At 45.9% G+C, this 22,557-nt stretch overlaps 3 protein-coding genes across 4 annotated transcripts; 1 reads left to right on the forward strand and 2 right to left on the reverse strand.

Moving 5' to 3' along the window:
* Positions 1–18: 18 nt before the first annotated feature.
* On the forward strand, positions 19–9,580 carry LOC103978882 (pentatricopeptide repeat-containing protein At2g30780). Of its 2 annotated transcripts, XR_010485447.1 has the most exons (3): positions 19–506; positions 604–1,906; positions 9,076–9,580. XR_010485447.1 is itself a non-coding variant. In XM_009394834.3 (2 exons), the coding sequence occupies exons 1-2, from the start codon at positions 108–110 to the stop codon at positions 1,726–1,728; spliced, it is 1,524 nt and encodes a 507-aa protein (XP_009393109.2). In that variant the 5' UTR covers positions 19–107; the 3' UTR covers positions 1,729–2,038. The 2 variants fall into 2 exon arrangements, 1 of the variants encoding a protein (XP_009393109.2); XM_009394834.3 differs by lacking the exon at positions 9,076–9,580 and having other exon boundaries at positions 604–2,038.
* A 1,948-nt stretch (positions 9,581–11,528) lies between these two features.
* LOC135608199 (gibberellin receptor GID1C-like) lies at positions 11,529–13,897 on the reverse strand. Its single transcript, XM_065100816.1, has 2 exons — positions 13,457–13,897; positions 11,529–12,902 (listed from the first exon to the last, which is right to left on the reverse strand). Exons 1-2 carry the CDS (start codon positions 13,493–13,495, stop codon positions 11,904–11,906), a joined length of 1,038 nt encoding a protein of 345 aa, XP_064956888.1. The 5' UTR covers positions 13,496–13,897; the 3' UTR covers positions 11,529–11,903.
* A 3,971-nt stretch (positions 13,898–17,868) lies between these two features.
* On the reverse strand, positions 17,869–22,433 carry LOC135608197 (probable 1-deoxy-D-xylulose-5-phosphate synthase, chloroplastic). Its single transcript, XM_065100815.1, has 10 exons — positions 22,154–22,433; positions 21,727–21,852; positions 21,463–21,627; positions 21,126–21,276; positions 20,736–21,007; positions 20,018–20,291; positions 19,594–19,901; positions 18,684–18,965; positions 18,307–18,591; positions 17,869–18,215 (listed from the first exon to the last, which is right to left on the reverse strand). The coding sequence occupies exons 1-10, from the start codon at positions 22,295–22,297 to the stop codon at positions 18,066–18,068; spliced, it is 2,157 nt and encodes a 718-aa protein (XP_064956887.1). The 5' UTR covers positions 22,298–22,433; the 3' UTR covers positions 17,869–18,065.
* Positions 22,434–22,557: the final 124 nt, after the last annotated feature.

Below are 22,557 nucleotides of genomic sequence, written 5' to 3' on the forward strand. Positions count from 1 at the left end.
GTACTTCTTGTTTGGATTCGATCACCAGCTCTCGATCCAACCGTCGATTTCCTATTCCCCTTCTGCCCACCTAAACACAATTGGATGCCGCGCACGGCTCGGCGGCGATGGCGAGAGCGAAGCACGCCCTCTTCCTCCTTCTCCACAGCCGTCGCTTCTTCTCCCTCGATTACCCGCTCTGCCGCTCCCCCAACACCCTGTCTCCATCTTATCCAACCGCTGCCGCGCGTGGCTTCTGCTCCGACGGCATCTCCGACCTCCGCGACCGCATCCTCCGCCTCTCCGAGAACCCTGCCTCCGTTTCCGCTGCCTCTGCCGACAAAGAGGCCGTCCGATCTGCCGTATCCGCACTAGCCGACGAGCTTCTCGCCCTGCCCGACGGCCAGGATCCTGCGGTCTCCCTGGGCTCTGGCTCCTTCGACGCCCTCCTCCGCCTTCCCCCAGCTGGATTCGCCTCCGTCGAGCTCCTCTCCCGCCTCAAGTCCCGCCCGCTCCTCGCCCTTCAGGTTCTTCACCTGTTACTGTCTCTCTTTCTCGCTTTCGCCATCTGATTTCCGGCTCCTTCAATCACTCTTAAAGTTCTAATCTTGCATCGTCTTCTAGGTTTTTAACTGGAGAAAAGGGCAGGCTGATGCCGAGATCCCGATGCTCCCTGAGGAGTATTACAAGGCCATCACCCTGGCGAGCCGCACCAAGAACGTCGATCTAGCCGCGGAGCTCTTCTCCCAAGCCATAGCTGACGGCATCCGTGAGGTCTGCCTCTATAATGCCCTCATGTCCACCTATATGTACAATGGCCTCACCAAGAAGGCGATCTGGGTATTTGAGGTCCTGAAGCAAGATGCCGAGTGCAAGCCCACCATTGTCAGCTACAACATTCTGCTTTCGATATTTGGCCGCTCCATGCTCGTGGAGCATATAGAGACCACCCTCCAAGCAATCAATGATTCGGAGCTCTCCTACACCATCACCACCTACAACACAGTCATAGCCGCATATCTTACGGCATGGATGTGGGATAAAATGGAGGGGATGTACCAATCTATGCTGGAGGGGCCTGTCAAACCTGATGCTGGTACCCTCCTCCTGATGTTGAGGGGTTATGCCTACTCAAACAATCTAGAGAAGATGGAAAAGACTTATGATCAAGTAAAGGAGACAGTCAATAATCGGCAGTGGCCTTTGATCCATGCAATGATATGTGCTTATACTAAGAGTTCTCACCCTGATCGAGTCAAAAGAGTGGAAGCCTTGATGAAGTTGATTCCAGATGATGACTATAAACCTTGGGTCACTGTACTTTTAATCAAGATGTATGCACAGGAGAGCATGATTGAAGCAATGGAAGGATTAATATCCAAGGCATTCCAACGACACATTATAGTGACTACTGCAGGGATAATGCGTTCCATCATATCAAATTACTTCAGAAATAATGCGGTGGATCGGCTAGCTGGGTTCATCAGACAGGCAGAATATGCAGGGTGGCGGCTTTTTCGATCACTGTATCACTGCAAGATGGTGATGTATGGGCAGCAGAATCGCCTGGAGGAGATGCTTGGTGTTCTGGATGAGATGGAGAATTTCAGGTTTAGTCGAACAAGGAAAACTTTTTTGATAATGTACAAGGCATATTACAACACAGGGAGGAGGCCAGAGGCAGCAACGGTTATTGGGATGATGTGGAAGCATGGTTATGGCAATGATGAGGATGCTTTTGTTTTGTGAAGTTTGAATAGATACTGCAGATGGAATTATTAGTTTATGATATACACAATGATTCGGATGATACAACAGATGATTTCTCCAAAACTAAGAATGCAGACCTTTTATAGAAATTGACTAGGGATTGCTGATGGAATTATTTAGATTAATAACAGACTAGCAGATTATGAAGTTCTACTTGGTGAGTTTTGAGCTTACAATTCCAACATGTGCGTTGTTTTTGTAATTTTATTGTGTATGAATGTATAATGTTGCTATTCCCTGTTAAAAATATTAGCAATACTAATTCTTTAACTAGTACCATTTTTAGTAATATTTAATATCCTAAAAAATATTCATCTGCGATGGTTGCAAATTGCAATAACATATGTTATCGTCAATACATCTTAGGTTTGAAAGATACATAGTGAATCTAAGATTAGCATTGAACTGTGAGATATGTAGGCAAGTGAATTTCATAACCACACTTTAGCTATAAAAAAAAAATCTCTTCCATCCGATCTTGCTCATGGCCAAAGCCAGCATTTGCTCTCTCATTGTGTAATTCTCTCCTCACAATATTTTTCTTCTCAATCAAAGAGGTTCAAAAAGGAGATGATATCAATGCATAAGAAATTTTCTCTTGTTGAAGCAGTTTTGTGGGGTCACCTTTTTTTATTAACATATAGGAAAATTCTAGTGGTATGTTTTTAAAACACCTCGGTTTGGTCCCACATCACTTAGATGTATGTATATCTAAGTGTACTACTGATTACTTATTAATATGGATTGAAGTACTTTGGACCAGTAGTTTAGGCTCAACAAGTGAACGGGTAAGTTATATTATCAGATTGAGTCCTCACAAATGGTAGGTATTAGAGCTGATCTAGCATTCGGCATAGTTATGGGCTCGAGTAGGAAAGGCTACTCATCGACAAAAAGCTCGTCATAATATTGATCCACCACTGTGTTAGGCCGCACGTGCACAATGCTATAGTTTGATTCTAGACTTGATGTCGCCCCCTTGAGTGTGGATGATTTTCCAAGCAAAGATATATATTGACTTATGAATATCTGATAGGTGTACTACTGTTAACTTAATATTAAGTATTTATTAGGATCCTTTTTCTGAGCTTTTGAATAATGTTTATTGAGTCTATTTAGTTCAGTTGTTTATCGAGTCTGTTTAGTCCAATTAAAGTCAAGTAGAGGTTTATTTAATATTTATTTATTATTAAGAGTCCAAGTCCTAGTGGACTCTAGGAGGAACTCTATAAATAGTTATGTAACCCTTTCTTTTGGAATCAATCAATCAATCAGTTAATCAATGAAATGTTATTCCACTCTGTAGACAAACCCTAGGAGGCCGATCCCCTCGAAGTGATCAAGGAGGCCGATCCCCTCGAAGCGATCGTTATCATTCTATTTTCTCCCATTTCTTCCACAATAAGACCTTATCATTTGACTTTAGGGTCTTACCATTTGGTATCAGAGCCTTATCATTTCTTTCATTTTTTTTACGATAAGACTTTAGGGCCTTATCATTTGGTATCAGAGCGGCGATCCTTGGCGTTGCAGTGTTGCCGTAGCTATATAAAAAAAAAATTGTGTGAGGAAGGCTGAAGCCGGCAACCACAAATGTCGATCCTTCTCAACCAAGAAAGAACCTCTGCGTCTTGGTTAGCGACCACCGTTGCCCCTTCTCCACCGTCGTCGCTACTGCCCAGCAAGCAGCCACCACTACCGCCACTGCCCCCTTGCTGTAGTTATCTTCATCTTCGAAAAAGAAGAAGAAGAAGAAGAAGAAGAAGAAGAAGAAGAAGCCGCAGCCACCCCTGCTTTCCCTGCCGGACCCCTGCTTCCGACCAGCCCACCTGCCACCGTTGCTTCCTGGCCGAGGGACCACCACTGTCGCCTCTGTTGCCCAGCCAGTAGCCACCGCCGTCGCTGCTGCCCCCACCCGGCCAGCAACCTCTCCTCCTCGCTTCCCCATCTCACTCGAGCGAGAAGGACTACCGGTGTCGTTTCCCAGCCAGCGGATCACCCCATCGCCACTTATACCGTTGACAACGCCGCCCTAGTCCGCCATCGTGCCGCACCCCCCACCCCAACCCTAACCCCCGGCCCCGCCCGCCCACCCCCCCCCCCCGGGTCACAACCGCAACCATCGATTGCCGCAGCCCCTCTGTCACAGACTTAGCTGTGGTTTTGCCTTAGTCGTGCGGCACTCTTGCGTGTCCGTCCGCAAAGGTTAGCCTCCCCGAAACCCCCCCCCTTCCCCCATAGTCCCTTAGGACCTACAAAAGAGAAAACGGGTTAGAGAAAGCGCCTCACTCGGGATCCACAGGCAAACATTTCAAGAAACAATTTATAGACAATGCAAATTACAAACATACTTTACAAGCTCTGAACAGTTGCACAACAAAGGGTCAAAATGGTCCATTACAGATCGAAAATCTCTCATAAGTGTCCACATGACACAACTTTTATTTACAAGCCTAAAGCGGCCACCAAACCCAACTAAAATGAGACTATTAAGCTTTCGGTCGTCCCTCTACATGCTGTGTAAATCATGAACATACCAAAAGACACGGACATACATAAGCATTACATCAAACATCTTGTTTCGAAGTTTGTCCGTGATACCTCGTCGATCCCAGCCAGCGGACCACCCCATCGCCGCTTCTACCGTCGGCGACGCTGCCCTAGTCCGCCATCGTGTCGCCCCCCCCTTGGGTCGTAGCTGCAGCTGTCGGTTGTCGCAGCCCCTCCTTGCAGCGGTTGCAAAAACAGAGCTTCCTCTGTTTCCGCAGCCCCTTGTCGATCGCAGTCGCGCCTTCATCAGCACTCCTCTTCCCCTCGAGCGCCGTCGCCGCCCAGCTGACCCACCACCGTTGCTAGCCACCGTGCGACGACCGCCGCTCGCCTCCCAGCCGCCGCTCCCCCTTGCTCTGCATCTTTTGTAACCGAAACAAAACAAGCACCGGCAACTCACCTTGTTGCCCTTGTTTTCAGTCGCACCACAGTCGCGGGTCCCCTTGTTGCTGCGAACGCCGGCTGTCGTCATCGTCGCTGCTACTGCCCAGCCAATGACGGCGTTGCTCGTCGCCCAACCGTGATCCTCGCAGCCTCCCCCTTGCTCTGGTGATAGAAACAGGGCAAATCACCGATTGCCCTTGTTCCCGCAGTGCCACCGTCAATTCCTATTCTCCACTGCAACCTCAACCCCGGCCACTTCAACGCTGCCTCTCCCTTGCTCTGCCTCCGCTACCGCAGCCACCGGATGCCGTCATCGCAGTCTCAACCTGGCTATTTAGCGATCGCTCCCGTGAGTCACAACAGTTGCAATCGTCACCTTCCAGCACCCGATGCTCTCATCTCATGCAGCGACTGAAACATAGGGCAGCACCTCTTCCTCCTCGGTAGCTTCGCAGCTACAGTGCAAATGCCCTTGGCTAGATATCAGAAATAAAAATTGGGAATTACCGACTTGCAATCGTATGCAATGGCTGCCGATAACTTAGTGAAAGCACAAATGGAAGCGTTGAAAACCAGAATTGAGAATCGGTTGCAAGAAATCCTTCATGATTTCAAAAAGAGCTTGTTGGAGCACTTTAGCGGGTTTCAAGTTCTGTGTTGAACAGATTTGGAGGTACAGGAAAAGGGCCCCAGGATGGTGACACACACTACCCATGCATTATGGTAGAATTTCCACGATGGGAATATAAGGATCCGACTAGTTGAATCTCTAAGGCGGAAAATTTTTTCGTTTTCACAGAACCCCAAAAGAATCTAAGGTAGAAGTGGCCTCAATCCAGCTCGAGGGAGATGCACTCCAGTGATTGATATGAAACTGTTTACGGAGTTCCTTCATGGGAGAAGTTCAAAAGAGGGCTTCTTGTTCGATTTGGCCCATCCGAATATGAGAATGTTGATGGTCAGCTCGTCAAAATTCGTCAACTTCTACAGTGTTGGAATATCAAAGTAGGTTTGAAAGATTGTCAAATCAAGCTAGAGATTGGTCGGAACGACAACTTCTGGATACATTTATTGAAGGGCTTAATCCGGAGATTCGGTGTAAAGTTAAGGCTCGTCAACCCCGCACCATGATATATGCGATTTCATTTGCACGCCTGCATAAGGAAAAAATCAACATGGAATATCGTCGAAACAGAGGTGTCAATAAACAAGTGATCAGCAAGCAACACATCCCATCTACTCCCAGTCGAAATCCCATCACTTGCAAACTAACCCAAGAAGAACTTAAAGAAAGATTAGCGAAGGGTTTATGCTAGCATTGCGATGAAAAGTGGAGTAAGGAGCACCGATGCAAACAAGGGCAACTTCTGATGATTGAACCAATTGGAGAGGAACCGAAAGCTAAGAATGTGGACTTCGATCATGAAGGTATAAATTCTAATGAAGATATTGGACCTACCATACATACAATGCATGCATTAACCGGCTACTCTAACCCGTAAACTATGGAAGTTGGCGGAACTCTGGAACATCAGCCTATTATAGTTTTGATTGATACTGGTAGCACTAACAATTTTATGGACAGTGAGACCGTTGACCAATTGGCCCACCGCATTGAAGACTCTGATAGATTTGAAGTAAAGATCGTTGATGGACGGATTTTCACTTGTGATAGCAAAGGTTCAAAGATAAAATTGGTTATATAGGGCCAGAAGTTTCTTGCAATGTTTACTACATTGAAAGACCGACTAGTTGCTTACACTATCAAAAAGTGGAGACCATACTTACTTGATCAACGGGTTGTGATGCGTTGCAGATAGTCTATGACTAAAGTGCTGAAAGAGAAGCTCCCCGAGATTGATGCTGCTCAGCCTTGAGGACAATGCTGATTTGAAGAGGGAGGAACTGTTAGGACCCTTTTTCTGAGCTTTTGAATAATGTTTATTGAGTCTATTTAGTTCAGTTGTTTATTGAGTCTGTTTAGTCCAGTTAGAGTCAAGTATAGGTTTATTTAATATTTATTTATTATTAAGAGTCAAAGTCCTGGTGGACTCTAGGTGGAACTCTATAAATAGTGATGTAACCCTTTCTTTTGGAATCAATCAATCAATCAGTTAATCAATGAAATGTTATTCCACTCTGTAGACAAACCCTAGGAGGTCGATCCCCTCGAAGTGATCAAGGAGGCCGATCCCCTCGAACCGATCATTATCATTCCCTTTTCTCCCCTTTCTTCCACGATAAGACTTTAGGGTCTTATCATTTGATTTTAGGGTCTTACCATTTGGTATCAGAGCCTTATCATTTCTTTCATTTCTTTTACAATAAGACTTTAGGGTCTTATCAGTATTTTGGATCGATGGTTAGAACTCAACAAGGTAATTGGTAAATTATGTCGTTGACATCCATGTTGGTATCTACATGGTATCCTCATTGTGATAGTATCCATGTTGGCATCCATGTTGGTGAAACAAAACTCTTTCACTAAGAACTAGACTTTTTTTATTCCACGAAACACTACTCAAAACTAACTTGAGCTTTGAAGGGTTTGTGTTGGGAACAAGGTGATACCTATTTTATTTTACGGGTTGGATACCTTGTTCAGGATGACCCGTCTCTTCAAATTTTCTTGTAAAGTGCGATTCTTAGTACATTTGATTGTCCAATTGGACTTGGTTGAACCCATTTCATCGGACGCAAGCAAGCAACCAAATGGAACCTTAACATCTTATGACAATAAATAACATGAGGACTTAAACAATTGATGATAAGTGAATGTACCCTTATGAAAGGAATATCACTGAGTATATGACAAGTTGAAGAAGGCGAAAAACAGAAGACGTATTGTCACGAACGGTCGTCGCGCACCCGCAACAACTCCGTTCAACGATCCGTTCGTCGCTCACACCCGCTTGTACAGCTGCTTGACAGCAGGTTTTCTTATGGTTTTGGGTCATTTTGCTTGTAAATATGTAAGTTCGAACAAGCTGCAGCGCTGCAATGCGACCGCTCACCGAACCGAGCAAAACAGCCCCAAAACAGCCCAAATCAGCCCCGTTTTCGCGTGCCACGGGCTCGCGTGGCGAACTGTCTCGTCAAAGCAAAATGTCAGCCATCTCAGACCCCAGGAACCCCCCAGGTGGCACCGGGCTGGATGGGGCTTCGGTTATATACCGGGCGTAGACACTCTTTCGCAAGTTCGCACGTGACCTTTACGGGAACTTGGTGTTGCGTCCGGGACCAGGTGAGCGGCTGTTTGTGGGCTTGCAGCTGTTCGTTCATCCTTGAAAGCCTTGTTTTTCCCCCTCTCCCTCTTTTCTCTTGTGCACACAAGGTGTTCGACGAATTGCTTGTAAAGCTTTCCTTTTCGCGAGACTTCGGGACTTGTCCGTTGCTCGTTCTTTCGATCTAACTCTCTTTCTCTTTTACAGGTCCTTCGGGACCTGCGAGAGGTTACAAAGTGGGCTGATCCTTGCGGAGCAAGATCGCAAGGGCGAAGCGCGACTTAGGCAACGCAAGCTAAGTTCGCGTCTTTGCCGCAAGAGTGACTCGCGACTTAGGCAACGCAAGCTAAGTTCGCGTCTTTGGCCGCAAGGGTGCCGCACGCCTTAGGCAATTCCAGCTAAGGTCGTGACAGTATGTCATTAGTCTGCCAAATTAGTTGCAGTTATAGTAGACTTCCTGTATCTCTGGATCTTTAGTTTTGCAAACCATAATATGAAGTCCAACCAGAACTTGAGAATAAATAATTATAGTAGTTACTGTAGGTGAAGTGATTAAAGGTCATGATTTTTTGACTTTGCATGATGTTTTGTGCAGATTTGTAATTGGTTGCATATGTGATTGTCCTATCTTTTTTATTTTAGCCAGAAAAGATGAGTCATTTACTAAGGCATGTAGTGTGGTAAGCAAGTGTTTGTCACTATATTGGGAATATGCCATGTGGCTTCTAGGCAGAGATGATTTGGCTATACTTGCCCATTCACTGAATTATTTTGGAGTTACCATTCTTACATCAGCTTAACTTTCCAGTCAATGGGCTTTTTAGGTAGCTATGAATTCTGGAACCATCTTTTCCTTTTATTGATTTAGTTGCCGACTGGCTATGAATTCTCTGGCTTTTTATGGTCTTAGTCAAATCCACAGGACTCAACTCCCACTGCTATTAATTTGGACATACATAACAATGAGCTAATTGAGATCATGAAATTTGGCTTTTTAGCTGAATACTGGTGATAAATAATTATATTTACTTGGTTGTGTTGGTTCTGCTACACTTTTACACACAATATCTTCAATGAAACTAATTTTCAATCATTTCATTAGTACGTTCGTTCGAGTGGTCCAATTTTATTTTTTTTGCATATGCTAATGTTTTGCATGTACTTGCAGACCAATGCTGGGAATTTGCATAATCTAGCTGATTGGTCAAATGTTAAAGTGAAGAATGGCTGTTCGTTTTGCTTGATTGACTTCTTGTGCATATCCCACATTTGTATCTATAGAAGAGCTATGACAAACCCCCAAATAATTCAGACATGCCGGATGCTGTTGTACCAAGAAACAGGACATTACATTTTTTTTATTCTCCTTTTTTGTGGTTACTGAATCCAGAAATCAAAGAAAGTCAGACATTGAAGAAATCTTCTCACATGATATCAGCATCTCAAGCACCAGAAGATAAGAGAGGTCATCAGATCTTATGGCAGCTGTTTTTTCTTTTACATATAAAGCCTATGTAGAATGTTACTGTACTGGGCATGCCAATGTCAGCTGGGCAGTTGAATCGAGAGCAATGAGCAGCTAGTTGACTATATCAAATAACGTGGCTTATTTAATACTTAGTTTGTACGAGCCAGAAATGAATGTTGACTTCAACATGTCATTGAATGTGCCATCCTTCTTGTTAGAGGCCATTTTACATTTTCTTGGGACCTCCCTTCTACCAGTGGTGGGTGAATCTGCCATGTAGCAGCAGCATGGAGCCAGTCTTCCTAACATCTGAAATTGTGTTTCTTTTGGATCGAGTTTACTGGTTTTGTGTTTATTTTATTAGTTACAGGTGCAAGTCTATCTTGCATTAGTTTCCAATGGTTTGATTATAGGAGCAAGTTAGAAGTGGCTAGAATATTGCCACACTGCTTTTTGAAGTTAATCGAGCTCAATCTGTTTCAGGTTTGAGGAAAGCCTTCTGTGGGATGATCTCAATGGACCATAATAAGGTACGAAATTTGTTTCAGGTTTACTAGATGATAGAATGTGGATTTTGTAGCCGCCGACAGGATTCATTTCCGATAACATGTCTGTGGCAGAGCTAATTCTTAGTATCATTCAGGATTCTTGATGTCATATTCCTGAATAGTATGATCATTTTTTCCTTTGGTTTTGGCTTTTGCTTGGATTGATTTTGCAAGTTTATCTGTTACCTAATAGTCTTCTTTGAACTGTAGAAGATGGATAAAAAAGATCAAGAAGCCAAAGTAGCAATCTTCCAGTCAAGGACAGAGACAAACATGTTCATGTTGCAGGTACTCCCCACACTTCCACCCTATGGTAAATTAATTTGATTCGAGATATGGAAACAGTCTCTCTATTTGTTGTCGAATTAATACTGTATGCATTCTATCCTTTTAAATTAAAGAGGTCTTTATTGATATCTCTCAAATAGTGTGGAATGATGAAGTAGTTCATTCTCTATTTGTGCGTAGGAATTGTGCCTCAAGCGTTGTTTTCTTGTGACCTTCAAGCTTACCTACGCTGCATAAAAGATTGCAACAGTGAGACTGTGGAGCTGAAGGATTAAACCATCTTTTCTGGAGCATGGCTGACCAACCAACCAACCATTTGCCAAGGAAGAGGAAGCCTCACGAGTCATCAAGAGAAGGGCCAAAGTGTCCCCTTCGTGTCTGCTGGCAGTGGCTGGCGTTTAATGCCAATGTAAAGCCATTCGTACGCTGTCACCAACGAGAACGCCAAGAAAAGGTTCCAAATGGTTGGTGGATTCTACACGACAAAACTCATGTTGCCAGCTCCCAGAGGCATGACAATAACAGCAGCTCCGGCGAAGGCTGCCACTGCCAAAGAAGCAGACCGACTGCGATCCAAATGCTCTCTCTCTCTCGTCTGTGGAGTGCATGCTACAGGACAAAGGAGAAGTCTCTCGCCTGGGACAGCTTCACTTCGTCTTGTTCTCCCCACACCCTCTCCATTACTGTTCCTTAGACTCAATCAGTTTATGTCCCAGGTGGGTGCCAATCAATCAAGGATGGAGCGATAAGCAATCGTTCAGCATATTTGTGCCGACAAAGTGAAATGAGTCCAAAGCATTCTTCCATGGGAGTAGCCTAAAGGAAAGGACTAATGATGCTGTGCTTAAAACCAAGCTGTGGTGGAAAAGAATTATGTGCTGTCGAGAGTCATTTACTCGGTGATTCCTTCTGCAAAAGAGAAAATTGCAAGCGACTTGTGCTTCTTTTTTTTGTAGCTGAAGCAAGTTTTCAGGGCATCAATCATTGATGAGAAGATGGAAACAATAGCTTGGGATATTAATTGTGATGTCTGAGATCATATCATCACGGATGGGCCATAGCTTTAGATTGCATATGATCTGGTACCAGTTGCCATTCTCACCTTCTCTGTCCTCTTTTCTCCTTGGGGGCTCACACATGCATGAATCATGACATCAACAGATCATTCTTTCTCAGGTTTTACACTTTGACAACAGATGCACATCAAGATCAGTGATGTATGGAGTAGATTGGATCCCTCAAAGAATGACTACATCTCAGACAGCATAGAACTTACATTCAGAGAGAGAGAGAGAGAGAGAGAGAGAGAGAGAGAGAGGGCACAATGTGCATCTTTATATTACTAGAAACCAAGTTAACCATGTCGGTGTAGTCAATACTGTTATGGTATTTGCCAGTAATCCTGGCAATCTATCTCACCCGAAGACACAAGACTCTCAGTCCTCTGGAACCTCAATTTACAACATGGTTGTCTCAGACACCATTGGCGACATATTAGTGTAGTGAAAGAAAGGTTGTCCCTTCCATGAACAGAGTCACCTATGATCTTACAAGCATCTTCCACTTGCATCAAATTTGTCGTCGTAGAGCAGAAATTGTAAGAACAGAGCCCTTCCTCAAACCAAGTCACCTATGATTCAGAATCCAATAGAACAGTTGCAGAAACTGGCAGCATGGATCTTGCAGTCTTCACTACAAGTTAGAGCTGACAAAGTTCTTGATCTCCTCCATGACTTGGTAGAAATGGTTGGTGTTGGGCAGCAAGTAGAATCCGATCGTGGCCTGCTCGCGGTAGACAAGCTTCACGAAGTGGCCGGCCTTCTTCAAACCATCTGCGTATGCCAATTGCCAGTCCTGAACGAGATCCAGCCCTGCCACTATAACCAGGCTTTTGGCGAAGGGAAGACTCTCGAGCGTCACACCTTTGGGGCCGAAGGGGTTGCAGGCGGGGTGGTCTCTGTCTGCCCCCTCGGGTAGATATGCCTTCCAATACCAATCCCTGTCTTGAATGGTGACGAAGTACTTGCCGTCCAATCTCTTCTCCGACTCGGTCCTGCAGTTGCCACCGAACATGGCATTGAGGAGGACGTTGCCGGCGACTTCGATGCCAGACTCCGCTGCCCTCAAAGCCACATGGTGTGCGATGTTCCCGCCGGAGCTGTCCCCCGCGAGGAACACCCGAAGCTTGGCGTCCTTCCCGCTGCGGAGCCATGGCTCGCCGGACGCCCACTTGAGGGCCGCCCACCCGTCGTCGTATGCGCAGGGATACTTGTGCTCGGGCGCGCGGCGGTAATTGACGGATACGACGACCGCGCCGCAGAGGGAGACGAATCGGCGGCACAGCGAGTCGTAGATGGCGCTGTTGGACGAGGAGTGGGCGAAGCTGCCGCCGTGGAAGAAGATGATGACGGGGAAGGGGTCGGGGGAGGGAGCCCGGTAGAGGTCGATGAGGAGCGGGGCGACGGAGGCGGTGGAGGGGGCGGGGCGGTAGATGCGGGCGAGCAGGTTGTTGGGGCGGTCGATGAGGACGTCGAACGAGACGACGCCGTTGACCGGGGTGGCGTTGGCGGGAACCTTGCGGTCGAGGAATTCGGCGAGGTGGCGGTCGAAGGTGCCGTCGGGTCGGCGCAGCATGTTGTAGGCCAGCTTGAAGTTGGAGATGAGGACCCACGTGTTGAGGGGAACCACCATCTGTGCCGCCATCACACACAACAAAGAAGAAGCAGAAGATGAGGAGAACGCAGTGGGGTTCATCTTCTTTGACTTTTCGTCAAGTATAGGAAGAACTGGAGATGAATGCGGATCAAAGTTCCCAACTTTTTGCATTTCTGGGAAGAGGGGACGCGCCTGATGGTTCCAAAAGCATGTTTTTTTTGCTTTACCTGATCGAAATCTACGACGAGATAAGGACAGTATGACATTAATGGGGCTTTTTGCAACCTCTTTATCCATCTCAAGCAAAGGTTCAAACTCTTATCATCAGAGCTGAAAACACAAACGGATCGCCAAATGACGAAGGCGCAGCAAAGGAGATTAGAGTCAACTCGAATCCGTCAAAGCTCCGATTTTGGCCGAATCGAACCACACAGAAACCACCACACGACCCGAAGACACAAATCCGATCGCAAAACCCTAACATCAAACGCACTGTACCGCAGCCTACCGATCGAAATTTGAAATCCAAGCCTTGTATCGAATGCAGAAGGAAGAAGGGAGAAGAAAGTCGAACAAGAGGGAGATGGTACCTTGGACTCATTGGCGTTGACCTCGTTGCTGCCAGCCATAGCGAAACCGTGCTCAACGGGCGGCCAAGATACGGAAGCAGAAGCTAAAAAGCATCAATGAAAGCTCTCTCCTTTTGTCATGACATGGGCTCCATGGATCGAATCCCGGCCCCTCACTCTCCTGGCACCGCCTCCGCCTCTCCCCGGCAACCTCTTTCGCTCGTTTCTGCCACCAATCCCGCTAATCTCCGGAAAAGGAGCGGCCTTCTGCCATGAACGGCTGGAAGACGAGGAGCCGCCGCAGAAGCAAGAAGAAAACAGAGAGACAGAGATAGATATATACACAGAGAAAGAGAGAGCGAGAGGGGGAGCGAAGAGAGCGAAGGGTCGAAGGATAAGAAGCGGTAGAGAGGACCACGCGATGGTAGGGAGGAGTGCAACGTAAAGAGAGAGAGAGAGAGAGAGAGAGAGAGGCCAAATAGGGGCGGCCAAAGGGGAAAAAAATGATTTGGGGACACCAAAAGAACTTGGCGGAGTGGACCCCCTCCTCACGCCCAGTGGAAGATGAAGGTAGATTTCACCTCAAATTGCTGCCCTTTTACCAAGGGTAATAAAACAGAGCATGAAGAAGAAGAAGAAGAAGAAGAAGACAGAGAATGGATGTAATTTGCCTCCTTGAGGAAGTCTCCAATCCAGTAGTAGTCAAAGCTCATTGATGTTTCCCCCAAAAGAAAGATAGGTCTCCAATCCTAGCAAAATCTATCAACTTTGAAATGATCACTTCATCAGAGACATTAGAGAAGAAGAAGAGAAATCTCCACAGACCACATAGTTTGCGGATAAAGTTTGTCCCTTTTCAATATAGAAGCCCACATAGCCAACCACTTGACACTTAATGTCGTCGGCAAGCAGGATTAGAGAACTCTGTTGTTGGGGCGATCCGAAGGTTGATCGGTGACGAGTACAGAAACCACATAGCGCCCAGTTTGGCCTTCCATGGTTCGAGTTCTGTAGCAGGAGAGAAGTGTCCCCAATCATTGCAGGCAATGTCCTCGTTGTGCAGTCCACCCACCATATTCTCTTTGCTTGGGTTCCAGGGTTGTGAGACAGAGGGCCGGGGAGAAAACTACTGCGCCCCGAAGACCGGGTTTTGAATTGTATATTGGACGGTGGCTGTAAGCGCTGGACATTAACCCAAGGTTGGTCGATCTGTGGAGTAATCGGAAGGTGACAGGTGCGCCAAGAACAGTAGAATCTACAGCGAGTTGGATGCCAACGCAAGAGACAGAGAGAGTGAGAGAGAGGGGTGGAATGGAAGGGAGGAAGAAGACAAAAGTTTTCCTGCGTGACGGCGACGCGAACTCGCCTCACGACAAATCAATGGGCGGCCCCTCCCGCCCCTCTTTCTCTCTCTGTCTCGACCTTTACCTCTCCTCTTTTATTGCATTAAATATACACATTGGTGTCCCCATTCAAAATGACCTTCAAGCTTACCTTTTGTCTCTTTAGGAGGAGGAAATGGACAGGGAGAGTCTCTCTCTCTCTCTCTCTCTCTCTCTCTCTCTGCGATACATCACCATCCACCTGCCTTGTACACACTCTTCGATACTGTTTGATTACTTCTCGTCGCCGGTGGCCAAAGAAAGGCGAAGCCAACAACTAATGCATGATTTCCCGAGCTCGAACATGGTGTTAAGTGGAACTATGTCGACATGAACTCCACAAGAAATCAATCCATCCGTGCAGCAAAGATAAAGCACGTAGGAAGTCTTCCTTTTCCTCATGTCCCGTTACGGATCAGCAACCACCAAAGTCTTCGTCACCACTGTTGCCAGTGCCATGCACTGCTGTTGGGCATTGTTCCTTCCCACCCATTCACCTCCACAGCATGCATGGATGGCATCAGAAGGAGTGCTTCCAACTGCAATGGCCAAAACCCCTGTGAGTTGTCCCTACGTCCAGAAATGGACACCGGGAAGTGGTTTGCTGGTTGCAGGCGGAGGCGGAGGCGGAGGCAACAACAGGGGACGTCCTGAGTGCTCTTTGGAGATGAAGCCCAGTAGACATTCGAAACGTGTCCCCTCTTCCGCCCTTGCTCTGCCATCCTATCCATCTGATGTCAGGGCCCCTCAGCTTTGTCTTCACTTGCCGCTGTGACTGCGAGGGGAAGAGGATACGTGCCTTCTACAATAGCCAGAGATATACAATGTGCCATCGGTGCACGCACACCACTGTGTATCTCGCTCCAATTGTAGCTTGTGACGAGCTCTACAGGGAGTAGGTTGGCCTTACTTGGCTTGGTTGCACGCATAAGCTTGCCTCGGAAGCACATTAATTTCCCTGAAAAGGACTCGATCGATGGCGCTTGTGCCTTGGCAGCGAAGAATGCAGTCAGATCCCAATTCATGTGGCAGAGTTTGCTGACACCACCGGGGAGTGAAGTTATAGCGTGTTCATGGTGAGGTCTGATGACCTAACGACGCCGCGTCAGTCCAAGACGGGTCGATTCAGGCCACTGTAATGGAACATGAGAGAATGGGTTCTCAGGATGGCCACAAATGGGTCGTTGAAGAGGGTTCCAAAGAGATGCAGAAGGGAGCTCGCTGGATGCGGCCAAAAAGGAAGTAAAAGCTCATGGCAGTGGATCTGAGAGCTGGATCGATTGCAGCCTCGGGAAGAAGGAATTCGAAAGCCGAAAGACGAAGAGAAGAAACATGGAATGCAACCTTACTGGTCCCCCGAAGCTAACGCTTATGGACCATGGCGGAGTTAAATCTCGAAGGAGCAGAGCAGGTGATTCGTTCGACGAGATGACAGCCGCAGCGGATCACGTTGAAAGCAATCCATGGCCAGTAGAATCTGTGGAATGCGATCGACTTCGTTCATCCACAGCGAATGCAATTTAATTACGAAGCTGAGCCTGAGGTTCCAAAGCTTGTTTTGTCTCCCACGCAACTTCTCGGAGGTCCGTCGGACTGTTAGGTATGACTGACAAGAGCGACAGCAACTATGGGCAGCGGAGCGTACATCGCCAGGAGACGAGACGGAGGGTTAGGTCAGGGAAGGGATTAATGCGATGACGTCGCCACATAAATTAAGTGCGTGCCATGTGCCCTTGAAAGACAAGAAGAGGGGGGGCTTCGTCGTCTTGTTGGACGTGGATATCATGTGCTTCACGCAATTCCAGACCGTCGTACCGCTGCCTCGAGCTCGACATTAACTCCACGCAAACCTCACTCCGCTGCTTCTGCCTAATTATTAATGGAGTGTCACATTCATGTCCTGCACCTGCAACAGAACCACCACCACTCCTCCTCCTCCTCCTTGGAGGAAAAGGTGGACGTAGCTTTCCCTGCAAGAGAAACCTAATCGAGAAGAAGAGTGGGGATCGAGCCTTGAAGGAGACAAGCAGTAGGGTTATCTAAGTCATGGTGCTCACGGAATGGGTCAGATTAAGATGATGAGAAGACAACGAGAATGCCTGCAGAATCCCATCAGTTGTCGACCTCCTCTGCATGTGAAGGCGATGTTGCACCGAACCAGTGTACCACCACCACAGGAGGAAGAGGAGGAGGAGGAGGAGAGGCATACACTACTAATAGCATCAGATCTGGAACCAACCTATCATGGAGTCCCATAGAGTGGTATTTGGCAGTCGCATGGGACCTTTTGCCCTTTGGTCTCATCTGCTGTTCCCTTCGTCTTCTTCTTCTCGTGGTTGCTGCTGCTGCTGCTGCTGCTGCGATGGTGGAAAGTCTATTCCCACTTGCAATGGAGACAAAAGCTGATGGCAAACTGCGGCCCCCGATGCCGGCAGTGCAGCACACGGAATCGTATTTGTTTGGATCGTTCCTACGCCATAAAAGCTGGCACAAGGCCCAGATGCTACCCCAAGAGAATGTGCAAACTAGGGCTGGGTTGGGTATCTCATCACCACTGCATGCAGATCCAATAGATGACGAAGAAGACAAAGACCCACACACACCAAATCATGGTTATCTGCTTGTAGAGACAGCCTTCTCCTCCATCCCAACCAAACATATTATGTTTCTTGGGACCGTGTTGATTTCTTGTTTCTTGTATACTTCGATCAATATGTGCCTCTCCTAATGCATTTTGGGAAGGAAAAAACAAGACATTAAAATGATTGAGAAATAGGAAGAGATCAGTATGCTTGATTGATTGATTATTTAGGGGTCCATTCAGCTATGGTTGTCAAATGTCCTGCTTGCACAAGGAAACAATATGATTTATATATTGGATCATGATCATATTTCTGCAGCATATTGTGATGTAGATATCCTGTAGCCAGGCAAGCTCCTTGATTCTGGTGGAATCACTATAGCACAAACCTTGTTATCTATTTTGAGAATATGAAATTATTATTTTAACATTTCCTCATCACCAGCCAATTCACTAGTCATGTGGAAATATATATCAAGGAGGATATCTACTTCTAAAAATTTTAACATCTAAAAATATTCTGTCACTCCATGACAGTGGATTGCTCTGGAGTTACTTGCACTCTCATATATAGTTCTTACATTTTAGGAGACAAAAATTGAGTCTCCCTCTATCAAGAAAAGTTGAAGGAAAAGCAATTAAAATGCTTTCCCTCTTTTAGCATCTCCTATGACATGATTTCAAGTGCCTCTCTAGTTTGTCCAAGGATGTTGAACACTGTGGCTGCAACATGAGATGGTGTCAAACCAGCTTCTGCCAGCTGATCATTGGGTGATCCATGCTCGATGTAACGATCAGGAAGAACCAGCGGTCTCCACTGTTCCAAGCAAGTCAAAACCCGAAGTCAGCAATCGTATTTAACGAATTCACTAACACGATGTATGAATCCTACATTAGATTGCTCTTACCTTTATCGTGCCATCAAGAAGACCATTAAGTGCCATGAACTGGGCGACATGAGAGCCAAACCCTCCGATGGATCCTTCTTCAACTGTAATCAGCACTTGGTGAGATTTAGATAAGTTACGAATCAAAGCATGATCCAGCGGCTTGCAGAATCGTGCATCAGCCACTGTGACCCTTAGACCACGTTGTTCCAGGAGGGAAGCTGCAGCCACACAGCTCTGAACTGCTGTTCCATATCCAAGAAGAGCCACTCTCTCACCCTCAATCAATATCCTGCCTTTGCCGATCTACAAATTGTAATGTCATGTGAGTCCTCATGATTCCTCAAGGGAGGTTGCACCAAAAGAAGAATGAAATGTATGTTGTTCTGAACAAGTACCTCAAGCGGAACACCTTTGTTTCCTTGGGGCAGGGGAACGCCAATGCCATTTCCTCTTGGATATCGGAAGCAGGATGGCCGGTCATTGATGGCTGCTGCAGTGGCAACCATGTGAAACAGTTCAGCTTCATCGGAAGGAGCCATGACAATCATATTAGGCAGACATGCCATGTATGTGACATCAAATGCACCACAATGAGTTGGCCCATCAGCTCCGACAAGCCCTGCTCGGTCCATAGCAAATCTTACAGGAAGTTTCTGCAAGTCCACATCATGTATCACCTGCATTAAAAGCTCAAATTCATCATTGCTCGATCTGGTTGGCTTAACTTCTTCAATTTTTTTTGTTATTTTGTGCTGTCTCTCTGTATGCCGACTGTAATAATTTCACAATTAAGTAAAACTGTAATGGATAATCCGAGAGCACCTTCCAACAAAGCTAACATAACCTACAATCTCTTTAAGGGTAAGAAAAATTACCAACCCACTAGGCAAGCAAAACATTAGACATGAATAAGATATCGTGTTCAACTGAACTGTCACTTCTTTTATTATAGATGCTTCCAAAGTAAACATAAACTTTAGATGGTTAGAGATGCACATGAACAATAAGGTATTTGACTGATCTGTTAATCTTTCCAAGTCTAGAATCAAGTCCCTCACTTGCCTGGGGCACCTTCAAAAGGATTCAGCACCAGATTAGGGCCAATTTGACAATATGATTCAACTTAGGAAAATCTAAAACTTACAGAAGTTAAATCATCCCAAAGGCTGAAACTGTATATGTTTGGTAGTGCTTATTGGTAAAGATACAAGAAACAAAATAGATGATTAAGCAATAAATGAAGCAATTAATTATGTGAAACAAACAGTCAAAGCTCAGAATGGAGAAATGAGGGCAATGGCTTGCCTGATCGTAAGCCCGTTGCAAGAAAGATGAGTAGATTGCACAGAATGGCTTGAGGCCTTCGCAGGCTAGACCAGCTGCAAATGTAACAGCATGCTGCTCGGCTATACCGACATCAAAACATCTTGTTGGAAATCGACGAAGGAAGTAGTTAAGGCCGGTTCCACCTCCCATGGCTGCATGAATTGCGACTATATCTTTGTCTACCTCTGCCTCAGCTATCAAAGCGTCAGCAAAATAATTGGTATAAGATTGAGTCTGAGAGATCGATTTCAATTGTTTCCCAGTGGCCGGATCAAATTTGGTAACACCTGCAAATAAGATAGCAGCTTATGGTACTACAAAGTACAAATCTCAGATAAAAAAAAGAAAGTTTAATCATAATTCCTTAGTTTATTTACTCAAAAATAGCTTTTCCAGAATATACCATGATACTTGTCAGCAGCTCTCTCTGCATAGGGATATCCCCGTCCTTTTTCTGTTACAACATGTATAAGAACTGGACCTGTTGTCTTTGTGTCCTTAACCTCCTTGAGTATGGAAACGAGGTCATCTATGTTGTGGCCATCCACTGGGCCAATATAATAGAGACCAAGCTCTTCAAACAAAGTTGAGCCAGATCCACTAATCATTCCTCGAGCATATTCATCGACTTTTGCCGCAATTTGATGCATCGATCCACCAATCTGCTTCGTAACTCCCTAAAGCATTCCAATTTATAATATTATCAGAAATGTGGGACAGAATGAAGAAGAGAGTATAAGAGATATTGCAGCCAAACAGAGCTTGTCTTTACTCGTGTGCATTAACAATGCACTTTACAGTTAATTACGAATATGTATTCTTGTAAGCAAATCACTTCGTAATGAACTTGGTTTTCATGTGGCACTTGGCTTGGGTAGTAGAACCAAAAAGAAGTGCTGATGAAAGAAGCCTTGGATGGATGCAGAAAAGAATGACTTGGACTGTTTATATAAAAAAACCTGCCTCTAAAAAGAAGTTAAAAAAAAAGCTTTTGATGGCCAACTTCATGTGAAAGCTCTGAATTAATTAATGTCCATGTCCAACTTGCAATTTGTTTGGTAATGTTCTCAACCTTAGCTTGTGAAAGGCATGCAAAAGATTTTGTTATTCCCAGCACCAACCTTGGCGACCTCCCTCAGTTCTCTTAATGGTCTACTAGATTGCAATCTACTGAGAGCACTGCTTAAAGCTCCAACTGGTGGTATAGGCCCGTCAAGACTTGCAGTGGGCAGAGAGACCTGCTTGTTGTCATTCAGAATGACAATCATATCCGAGTCAAGATACCCAGCATTGTTCATAGCTTCATATGCTTGTCCAGCAGTCATGGCCCCATCCCCTATCACTGCTATAACATTATTCTTTCTGCCCTTCAGATCCCTTCCGACAGCCATCCCTGCTCATCAAGGTCAATCGGTGGAATAAAATATCAAAATCTTTTGCAGTGTATGAGCTTTAGAAACAACAGATCAACTTTGATGATTTATCCGAGCAACATAAGAGTTTCCACATACCAAGGGCTGCTGAGATGCTGGTTGAACTATGACCAGTTCCAAAGCTATCATAGTCACTCTCTGATCGTTTTGTGAACCCAGATAATCCATTCGTCCGTCGTAACGTAGGCATCTTGTCTCTCCTCCCTGTTAGTATCTTGTGTGGGTACGACTGCAAAATCGTCACACAACCTTTGTCATATGCATTCTCCTTACTCTCGAACATTTTTCTTAGGTGACTACTTATGAGAATAGGGTTATGCAACTTCAGTTCTTTCATGTACAAAGCATCATGTACTAGTTGTTGATGAATTCAGTATACACACCGAAGGACCGGAATTAAGTAGAGTGACAGAACCTGGTGCCCAACATCCCATAGTATCTTGTCTTGAGGAGCATTGAAGACATAGTGTAGAGCGACGGTTAGCTCAACCACTCCAAGGCTCGAACCAAGATGCCCTCCCGTCTTAGAGACATGGAAGATGACATCTGACCGAAGTTCGTCCGCAAGTTGTTTGAGTTCCTGCGTAAATTGAAACACTTATCAGACTCGAGAACCAGGTGTTGACGGCTCCTGACAAGCATTTCATCGAACACGTGAAGCGTAGTTCATCCGTGTAACCTTGACCGAGAGATTCTTCATATGGATGGGATAGTTGACGGTGTCCAGCAGCGGAGTTGGTGGCCGCTGCGAGAAGTACTCCCCAGTTCCTGATAGTGATGCGCAAACACATGACCGTCTCCTAGGCTGCAGCAAGCAATTGCAGTTTCAAGGACAGGATTACACAAGATATTAAGCAATAGGATAGTGTAAAAGATCCAAAATTTCCAACTGAATCATCAAGGGCTTTAGAGCCTCTCCGCTTTATCCTCTGTTTTCATTTCCCATCGATAGTATTCTCTCACCAGTAAACAAGAAAGAGAATGCGTCATCCATTGAAAAGGAAAAAGCTACCCTACCCTTATTCTATAGATTTTTCTAAATCACCCAACAACAAATCAAATTATAAGGATAAGCGAAGACGAAGGAAGATATGAAAGCAACCAACCGTGAGAAACACATGACGATGCCGGTGGTGCGGGAGATCAGTCCCTGCAAACAACTGCGTAGGCAGGAGGGGGGAAGCCTTCTGCAGATCCGAGGAAAGCAGAGCAGGCAAATGGCAAGAGAAGGGAAGCGTGGATGCAGCCATGGGAAGCAATTGCAGAGACGAATGGAGTCGACAGGAAGGGGGGAAGAACGTAAGAAGGCTTCAGATCTCACACTGGGAGTGCGCGTGTTCTGAGTCCTACTTGCCATATTTTGTGGCTGGAGTTCGCTTTGCGTACGTGCGAACCGTATGTCCTAACTCCAACGTTTGTAGTCCTTCACGCTTGGAGACGGTGCGTTGTACCGGAAGCGATATGCGCAATCTATCGGATATGGCAATCTGTCCCCTCATTGGGCCGCCGC

This window comes from Musa acuminata, chromosome BXJ2-3 (assembly GCF_036884655.1).
Source record: "Musa acuminata AAA Group cultivar baxijiao chromosome BXJ2-3, Cavendish_Baxijiao_AAA, whole genome shotgun sequence".
Classification (NCBI taxonomy): domain Eukaryota; kingdom Viridiplantae; phylum Streptophyta; class Magnoliopsida; order Zingiberales; family Musaceae; genus Musa; species Musa acuminata.

Excerpts from the sequence above, each read along its gene's own strand:
- LOC103978882 (XM_009394834.3), top strand. The coding sequence starts at position 108 with ATGGCGAGAGCGAAGCACGCCCTCTTCCTCCTTCTCCACAGCCGTCGC. Across the intron at positions 507-603 it reads GCCCGCTCCTCGCCCTTCAG|GTTTTTAACTGGAGAAAAGG; the intron begins GTTCTTCACCTG and ends ATCGTCTTCTAG.
- LOC135608199 (XM_065100816.1), bottom strand. The coding sequence starts at position 13,495 with ATGGCTGGCAGCAACGAGGTCAACGCCAATGAGTCCAAG. Across the intron at positions 12,903-13,456 it reads TCAACGCCAATGAGTCCAAG|ATGGTGGTTCCCCTCAACAC; the intron begins GTACCATCTCCC and ends ATGGCGGCACAG.
- LOC135608197 (XM_065100815.1), bottom strand. The coding sequence starts at position 22,297 with ATGGCTGCATCCACGCTTCCCTTCTCTTGCCATTTGCCTGCTCTGCTT. Across the intron at positions 21,853-22,153 it reads ATCGTCATGTGTTTCTCACG|CCTAGGAGACGGTCATGTGT; the intron begins GTTGGTTGCTTT and ends TGCTTGCTGCAG. Across the intron at positions 19,902-20,017 it reads AGCTGCTGACAAGTATCATG|GTGTTACCAAATTTGATCCG; the intron begins GTATATTCTGGA and ends TCTTATTTGCAG.